This window comes from Elaeis guineensis, chromosome 16, assembly GCF_000442705.2.
Source record: "Elaeis guineensis isolate ETL-2024a chromosome 16, EG11, whole genome shotgun sequence".
Classification (NCBI taxonomy): Eukaryota; Viridiplantae; Streptophyta; class Magnoliopsida; order Arecales; family Arecaceae; genus Elaeis; species Elaeis guineensis.
In genome coordinates, this window is record NC_026008.2 from 35,679,531 (window position 1) to 35,689,260 (window position 9,730).

At 33.6% G+C, this 9,730-nt stretch overlaps 1 protein-coding gene across 4 annotated transcripts; it reads left to right on the forward strand.

Moving 5' to 3' along the window:
* The first annotated feature begins 675 nt into the window (after window positions 1–675).
* On the forward strand, window positions 676–8,347 carry LOC105059498 (uncharacterized). 4 transcript variants are annotated; one of them, XR_012137553.1, is made up of 9 exons: window positions 676–990; window positions 1,088–1,141; window positions 1,562–1,645; window positions 1,778–1,903; window positions 3,899–3,966; window positions 5,555–5,624; window positions 7,423–7,488; window positions 7,553–7,644; window positions 7,764–7,787. XR_012137553.1 is itself a non-coding variant. In XM_029268617.2 (9 exons), the coding sequence occupies exons 1-9, from the start codon at window positions 727–729 to the stop codon at window positions 7,812–7,814; spliced, it is 861 nt and encodes a 286-aa protein (XP_029124450.2). In that variant the 5' UTR covers window positions 677–726; the 3' UTR covers window positions 7,815–8,347. The 4 variants fall into 4 exon arrangements, 3 of the variants coding, with proteins under 3 accessions (XP_073106292.1, XP_029124450.2, XP_073106293.1); XM_029268617.2 differs by having other exon boundaries at window positions 677–990; window positions 7,567–7,644; window positions 7,764–8,347; XM_073250192.1 differs by having other exon boundaries at window positions 852–990; window positions 1,083–1,141; window positions 7,567–7,644; window positions 7,764–8,347.
* The last annotated feature ends 1,383 nt before the right edge of the window (window positions 8,348–9,730 follow it).

Below are 9,730 nucleotides of genomic sequence, written 5' to 3' on the forward strand. Positions count from 1 at the left end.
AATTCAGATCCAATTTAAATTATTTTAGAAAGGAATGACTATCCAGATTACCACTTCATTAGTAATGTTATAATAAATATTTTGAACAAAATTATCCATAAAAAATTATATAAAATTTATTGTCCAATCTTTCCCCCCTCATATCCACCCTCTCCACGAGTGCCCGTGATCCGCAGCTCCTTTGGCTTTCTCTCCTATCACCCCTCTATGACTTCTTCGTACCCGTTCTCATCACCCCCATGGTTCTACATGCACTCATCTCCTTCCCACCCTCTCAATAAAAAATAAAATATTTAAAAATTATTAAAAATATTTTAAAATTTTAATTTTATATTATCAATAATTTAATTATTATATTAAATATATAAATTAAATTTTTTAATAATTTTATCATAATATTATTTAAATAATAAATATATTAATTAATATTATTGATAATTTAATAATAATAATTTATATTACCTTTCAAAATTATCTCGTGATGCATCAAATGTAACCTTAATAGAAAGGATTTGGGCATAACTTATTGTGCGGTCTGGAGAGATTTTATCTCACCTGTGTGGTAATAAGTCCCCTCCCATTGGTAATTTTTCCTTATATATATATATATATATATATATATATATATTTATTTATTTATTTTATTTATTTATTTATTTTTTTTTACCGTTTGGTCCCTTCCACCAAATCACGATCGAACACCCAACACTCGAACAATTCGACTCCATGGCAATACCCCTCCCTCTGCTCTGCCGCTCTCTAAAGCCGTCGATTTCCCTTCCCCCTTTCCTTTCTCGCTCCCCTGGCTCTCACCCCAAGATACCCTCTTCGCGTTCTCTCGTCCCATGCCTCGCGAGGCCCCTTCGAAGCCTGGGCACCGACGCGGCACCCGTCGTGGTCGCCGGCGACGACAAGTACGGGAAGAAGCAGGTCATCAGCGTTACCCCTCAGCTCTATGATTACGTCTTGTCCAATGTTCGTGAACCTCCGGTAATTGCACTTTCTGATGCTTTTCTTTGCCTAATGTTTATTTCTGTTTCTCGATTCTTTTAGTCGTTTCTCTTATCGATTGAGCTCTATAGTTCAGATCCTTCGTGAGCTTCGTGAAGAAACGGCAGCCATGAGAGGGAGCCAGATGCAGGTTTTAGTAATTTCCTCTATTTCTTTATTTTTTCTAGTTATATTATGGGTTGAATTTTTGAGATAAATGGGTCGGCGTGGAAAGATTAGATTTTGGGAAATCAAGATTGTTGTCGGGCCTGTTGTGTTGTGGATTAGAGGGAATGCTGTGTTGTGGATTTGATATTGTTAGAAGTGTTGAAGATGAAAAATGTCGCTTTGAAATAAAAGGGAATAAACAAAGAAAGCCTTAAAAATCTAATCAAGTGTTGAGAAGTTTTGTTGGTTTCAAATTGAATAAATCCCATCTAATTGTAGCTTAAAATATTAGCGGAATTAGGAGCTAAATCTCTTCCTTGCAGCTAGAACTCTTTATATCACTAGAATATTTCCTTTGCAATTGCACGGTTTGTTGACTAAAAGCATTCATTTTTTCTGGTAGGTATCTCCTGATCAGGCCCAACTACTTGCAATGCTTGTACAGATTCTTGGGGCACAACGGTGCATTGAAGTTGGTATATATACGGTATGTGTCCTTAACGATAGTTGAATAATATATATTTCATTGCTTGGACAAAGAATATGTTGTTTTATTTAGTTATTTTTCCCAATTTTCAATTACAGTGGTTTCACTTACCATCATTGATGATGCCCTCAGGGATACTCCTCTTTAGCTATTGCACTAGTTCTTCCTGAATCAGGCCGTTTGGTTGCATGTGAAAGAGATGCCAAATGTCTTGAAATTGCAAAGAAATATTATAAGCGTGCTGGTGTCTCTCACAAGGTGATTACCTCCGCACCCCACCTCCCCCCCCCCCCTTTTTTTTTGTGTGTGTGTATTTGTGCGTCAGCTGTGTGGACTTGGATTAGTATATATTTTTGTCGGTGTACTTGCTGTTACAGTTTTTGAACTTAGATCCAGGATTTCTTTAGAAGTATATGAATTTAAGAAACTTGTTTCCTTTTCATACTTTACTGGAGAGTCATCAAATCCTCTATTATCCAGCAGACTGATTACCTGATCTTCCTTCCAGTATGGCAATCCTGAAATTTATTAAATTGAACTAAACAGAAAGCAGTGGTTCATTATTACAATAACTTGGAAACATCTTGTAGTGGGACAACGTCCAACCAAAAAAAAAAAAAAAAGCAGAAATCTTCCATCTGTTTCTCTCCTTTATCTTTCCTTGTTTACTTGTATGTATGCTTCATATGCATTGATGTTGAGATCATATTTAACATATAGTAATTGTCCAACTACATTATTTTAAAGAATAATACATCAATCCATCATATCAAGTCATGTTGCATATGATGTTTTCGGGATTTGCTTCTCCAATTCATCTTCTTCAGCCTCGTTTGACATTGCCATAGGTTGTTGGGCTTTTGTTCATAGAGCTTTTAATTAAAAGTTGTTCGTTGTTTGGAACTATATTTCTAAAATGCTATAAAACTTTAATATATATTTGGTAAACAAAATGAGAAAGTGCTTTTAGGATCAAAAAATGATAATAATGGACACTACACAATGCTTTCAATTGTCCAATTATTTATACTATCAAAAACTGTTATGATAAGTATTCTTCATTTATAAATTGTTTATTTGATATTTAATTTAAATAATATAACAAATAATAAATCTTATGTTTATGGTAAATATATGCCAACATTTTATAATATTATTATAATGTAATGATATTATTATAATAAAATGATATTATTGTAATACAATAATATGAGTAACAATATAATGTTATTATTATATGATATGATATGATATAATATGATACAATAAAATAACATAATTATGTTATTATTATATCATGTTAGATTGTTATATTATTGTACCATCAAAAATTGTTATGACAATTTACAAAGTATATAAATTATTTTATTTTAATCTAAATTATATAATAAATAATATAATTATTTTTATAGGTGATTATTAAGTATCAAAAATATCATAATAGCAAACTGGGTAATTCTTGATTCTAATAGCAATATAAATGTTTGGCTGTTCACCTAGATATAAAATGACAATAAATTTGTTTATATATCCACAATCATAATAACAATATAAATGCTTACCAACTTCAGTGATTACAACAAAGGACACCAAGTTAAATGATTATGGCAATAAAAATATTTTACATTAATTGTTTTAAAAAAATTCATTGTTAGGACTTGATCTCAAGTCTCTCGGATGAGTGTTTGTCTATTAAAAAAAAAAAAAACTTTTTGGCACATCTCAAGTAGAGCTTTTCCAATAGACTTTTTTCAGCTTTTGGAGGAGCCAGATAGCTGTTTTAAAATAGTTACCAAACAACTCAAAATTGTTACCAAACACCTCAAAATCACCCAAAAGAGCTTCTAGTGCAAGAAATACTTTTCAATCCTCCAACAACAATGCCAAACAGGGCCTTCTTCTTTTGGGTGGAGGGGAGGGGGAAGTTGTTGAGCTATATTTCAACCAAATAGCCTCTGTGTTGGAGTTAGTTCTACTAAGTTAGGCAATCATAGGTATGTGGTAGAGGAGTGCTGGTTGTTGTGGTGTGATATGATCCTTAACTTGTAAGAAAAAAAGTCCTTATAAAGACTATACTAGCCATTACTTATTTGCAAGGCTATCCATGTGGTAAGCAAATTGGTATGTAGGTAGGAGTACAAACTTCTTAACTTGTGAAACGCAGTCCAGAATAGACTGTTATCATCCTTTTTGATTCTAGCTGTATTATTACATGAATTAACAATTTTCCCAATTTTATGTTTCTTCTTTTAGGTGGATGTAAAGCATGCCCTAGCAGTGGATTCTTTAAAAGCTTTAATTCTGAATGGTGAAGCTTGCAGGTATACAAAATGGAATGAATTCAATTTGAATTCTCATATAAGCAGTCATACAGTATATATATTGTTTTATATTATTTCATTACTCATTGAAGTGAGAGTATCTTGGTTTGTCACCTGGGCTTCTTTGCTTGAAATTACTTGCCAAGTTAAGGGATGTTTATGTTGTTTTTTTTTTTTTCAATATTTTTGTGCTTTATATTTAACAGAATGATCAAGCTATAGAGGTATCATGGATTAAATATGTACTTTTGCTGCTTATAGCCATATACAAATTCATTTAAAAGTACTATGATGTTCCATTTGTTCACTCATTAGGCAACTACAGAATGTTCAAAGAGTATGTTGTAAATATTTTGACCAACTTGATGTAAAAAATATTTGTTTTCGCTCACATTAAGCTACCAAACTAAGTGTTGATCGTTATCTACATAATGTAAAAACTGCTGGATGTGGGATTGATGCTGATGCAATCTTGCAAAATCACAACTGCAATAGCATAGCATGTGTGCGTGCCTTGTGCCGTCAATACATCATTGGTAAATCTTGCTACATTCCATGCGCTCCCAAACTATTGCCACATAGGTGCATATATACTGTGGAGATTATGGGTGGTCCAGTCGACTCTTTGCTCATCTTCCAACTTTGATGCGGGGATTGATGAGATTGTCCTTCTGGGGCATTATTTTTCATGATTAGAGAGAGGGACCATGACACTATATATATAGCTATCATGGACCCTAGCCAGCAATTCCCCCAACCCTAGGAGGTACCCTGACTCCTTGTGCAACCAGGAACAAAATCTTGCTTGATTGGGTCACGTTAAGTTGGTCCAAGGTTCCATTAAAAGGTACAGAGGAGTACCTTAAGTAATGATGTTGCCACCTTAAAAGAGATAATTCAAACAATTATCTGAACACTGCCAAAACCAATTGAACAGATGTTTAAATAGGTAATGAATACCCAATCAATGTTTAAACAAGCACTAATTAAGTGGTTTAATAGTGCATTTACTGTTAAAGTGACTATTCAAATAATCAGTTCTGATGATCTTTTTTTGTCACAATTTCAAAGTGATATGAAACTAGAGAAAATTAAATAAGAACACATAAAAGTGCTAAAAATCTAGTAAATAAGTTATATGATTATGGAGTACATTAGAGAAAATACTTTAAAGTGAGTTTTTCTCTATCTTTGAATAATACAAAACATAGAATTCGAACTGTTTCATTAGTTTCCCTATACAATCACAAGATTAGTTCTAATCACCATAGTGGAAGGAATCTATCTAAAGATTGTACTTCATAATGTAATACATGTTGGACTAATGTTGTTGTGCATATATGCTATGTTTTCTCTTCTTATTTTAATTTCTATGGTTTATTGTTTAATTTAATTTATTTTATGTTCAGATTAATATCTTACATTGTCATGTTTCTTTGTCCTTCCAGCTATCACTTTGCATTTACCATGTTTGCGATTCTCTTTCTAATGTAACTGAACAATAGATACTCTTTAGCACCCCTAATGTGATTTGTTTATTTTGTGGTTACTATCTCACTAACATTATCATGTCTCATTGATCTTCCAGCTATGATTTTGCATTTGTCGATGCTGAAAAGCGAATGTACAACGAATATTTTGAGTTACTATTGCAACTGGTAATTTTTCTAGTAATTTTGCATGTACAAATTTTCTGCAACAAGCTTCTCAAAAATTTCTGCAACAAAAAAATTAATTTTGATTGCTATATGTTCCTCTATCTTGAGAATCCCTCTCATATCTTGCTTTCAATTTTTCTTATGTAAGGGTGACCATCTCCTTTTTATTCTATATGATGGTAGACAAAGGAATTTGGTATACTTTTGTTTTGCATTGTCAAAGGATTATAAATCAATAAAGCATGGTTCCCCATACCGACCTGTATCAGGCATATCATACCGATCTAATAAGGTACTGGTATGGACTAAGGTTGATAAGGTGCAAAGGCTGAATTGGTCTTTGCCATGTGGAACCGACCTACCATACTATTAAGGTACCGGTACAGACTAAGGTTGGATAAGGTGCAAGAGTTGAATTGGTCTTTGCCAGGTGGAACTGGTTGGTTTCACCCGCAAGAGTTGAACTAGTCTTGGCCAGGTGGAACTGGTTGGTTTCACCTGGTTTCATGTTGTACCAACCTGTATCTCCTGGTTATGGGTGGTGCCATGGTCGGGCATGAAAAAAGGGCTTTCGAATTTGTGTTGGTATAGGGGGTGCACTTTACCATTCCGGCAAGGTATTAGTACAATGCTTGGTACCAATACAACAAACCTTGCAAGAACAATTTATGTCATTGTAATTCTCCTTAATTGTATCAATATATGTCTTGGTTTCCTTGACCATATCATTCAAATACATGCTTGAGATCTTGTAACAGTTGGTGGGTCCAAGGGCCCACTTCCGTAATTGTTTCGATAATCTTATGGTAAATATATTGTCGAAGATAATGAGCTTCATTATAGTCACGTCGATTTATTCTTTTGCATTCACGAGACCCTTTTGAGCAGTTGCTATCTCCATTCTTCAATGGAACCAAGGACCCAGAGCTCCATTCGGACATGGAAGACCTCCCACTCTAAAACAAGGCTTTTTAACTACCAAGCTATACCTCACTTGATAATGCTCTCTGCATAATCTCCTCTCTCTTTCTCTCTCATTTCTCATTTCTTCTTGCTTTTCATGCTTATGGCAATATGACAAAATCATATTACTTTTCAGCACAGCTTTAAACTTCAACTGAAACTTTTAACCAAAACCAAAGTGTCATGGTTTGAAGCTGAAACCGATCAGAAACCAGGGTCTTTTTTAGAGTAATAACAAAAATGACTTTTATGAGACCATTGTACATATAGGTGATTTTTTGCTAATATCTTGTCATTTCTTTATTTCAACATTCTCCAGAAAATACTTTTAAAAATAAAATTTTGATTGCAAATTTTGAAAAGATATTGAAGCATATGCAGTCTTGGATTTCCAAGAAATTTCAAAGAGGCAAACTTTTTGACAGATGTTTGTCTATGCTATAGCTGCAATGTCATAGACATGGAATTACCATATTTTAAGATGATATCATACAAGAAAATGATGTACTATTTACTATATATATGAGATATGGTTTTTTATGTTTTTGAAAATTGTAGTTTGCATGGTTTTAGGATGAAATGATTGACTCGATGAATCCACAGGTCCAAAAAATACCAGATATTTTACAAGGATGTCTCATTCATTTCCCTCGTCTGTTTATTATTTTTTGGTTGCAACTGCAGAAAGTCAACTGTAATTGTAAACTTGCTGAAACTGTCAAGATTGACCCTCATTTCGAATAACCAAAACCAAAACCAAAACTGATCATCTGAACCTTGGTTTCTAGTTTCTTTTTCCCCTTCCTACCAAATGATGCATTGTGTTGATTAACAGGTGAGGGTTGGAGGGCTTATTGTCATTGATAATGTTCTTTGGCATGGCAAAGTTGCAGATCCCCAAGTAAGTAACTTCTGTCTTCATGAGTATGCTATTCATCTAGGTATCTATTTAATAAATATTGTAGTACATTTTGAGCAGGTAAATGACCCAAAGACCATCAGTATAAGAAATTTTAATAAGAAAATTCTTGAGGATGAGCGCATTAGCATTAGCATGGTATGAATTCTTTCTGTCTACATTTCTGTTATGCCTTCATTTGATTGCCAAGCCTAGTCGCAGACATTCTTTTGTCCGTTTTTGTAGTTTCAAGTGAATAAACCATGAGAAATCCACAGGTGCCAGTTGGGGATGGCATGACAATATGCCGCAAAAGAGCACATGGTTGAAGGCCGTATGAGGTTTCAAGGTACTTTGAGAACCTGCTGCCTTGCTTCATGAACTGAGACAGCCGAGATTTGCACACATGGAGCTTGCTCAGACCTTTGCTTTGAGGCACTTGATGAAATTCTACCAAGAACTGACAATTTATAGTCAGCCTCCTGGAGCAAATTCATGATGAAGGGGCCAGGGCCCATCACCTGCAATGTAAAAGCATCTCTTGTTGGTAAATTAACTGTTGCATGTATGGTTCCAAATTCTTCATTTTTAAAGAGAAAGGGAGGGGATCCCACCAAGCATAAAGTTTAAATACTTTGGGATCCACTACCAAGACTCAAATCTAAAACCTCCTCTTCATAGGGGGTGTGACCATTTTGGCAATGACTGGTTCACTTGTCACATGTATTCTTTTCAAAGAGATTAATTTGTAGTTTGGCTGTTACCCAGAGGCATCACATATGGATATAGGAATTGTGGGTTCCTGAATTACTTATGTTAATTGGAGGCAATGATGCAAGCGTTTGTGGGTTAATTGATTTCACTGTTTGTAGCAAGTTAATTTTAAAACTATGACAGAAAAGTATGTTGGTGATTGCAGGCATTTCATAGCTCTTCTGTAACCTGTTTGGTATTCACGATCTTCATGCACAGCCATGAGATAGTGTCCTTTATGTGTACACATGGATTTCCCTTGTAAACAATCTGGTTGGTGCAAACTAGCATATTATCGAAGTTTGGATGGTGCCATTATCATTGCTGTGATATAGTGACTGTTATTTGCCATTTTAACCATTTTACTTGGGGTTGTGAGGAGGCCATTATTTTGCATTATTACAGGAAACAATGAAAATTAACAGGAGAATTGAAATGTTATTTGCTCCAGCTATTTTTCATTAAATAGGAAAATGTTTTCACTTGGCATAAGGTATGAATACTTCAAAGGTTTTTCCCCTTTATTAAATTCAGATCAATGGAAGAATGTGACATAATGCCATTATGTTATGTCCAAGGCTCTTCTTGTTTTCAACGACAATATTGTTTGACTAGTTTGGAAGGCTCACTGGTTTTCAGCAACTATATTGTTTGCCTTTTTTTTTTTTTTTCTTTTTTCTTTGGAGATGGGATAACTCTCAATTGAGAGAGCTTGGAAGGCCGATTCTAACTAAGAGCACAGCAACGATGTAGTTTAATGGGATCTTTCGTAGGCTGATGGGGAGATACGGTGGATTCAACATGATACCTCCCGTAGTTGAAGCATCCAACAAGCAAGCCAAGGGAGGGTCTTCAGGTTCTGACCCCAAATATAGACTCTCAAAATGTTTGCAACGACTCTTTAAGTGTCTTACCAAAATAAAAAACGACTCTTTAAGTGTTTTTCTTTTAATTATTATTTTTTTATTTTTGTGTTTATAATTCCTTTCTTTCAAGGGGGATTGTTGAAAAATTCTCTTTTTACTTGGTGGTTGTGGTTTTCAGCAAGTGATTGATGAGGGAAAGTTCATAACAGACTGATTTGATTGAATGTTATGAGGTTAGAGAATTTTCTAGCAACAGAAGAATTTTATAGCATCCGCATCAATTAAAATAAAAATCTTAGGTGCGGTATTATTTGTGCACGGGAGAAATTTTAAATGTTTACAAAGGATCAAAAAATTTAAATAATATATTTCAGTTAATTTTTTTATATGAGATCTTCGATCACTGAATAGTATAATTATTATTAATAAATATTTATGGTTTGTTACTATTCGCTATAATATGTACAACAATGTATATGATTGTTAAAACAAATATATATATATATATATATATATATATATATATATATATATATATATATATATATATATATATATATATATATATATATATATACACACACACATACACATATATATGTATATATATATATGTATATCACATG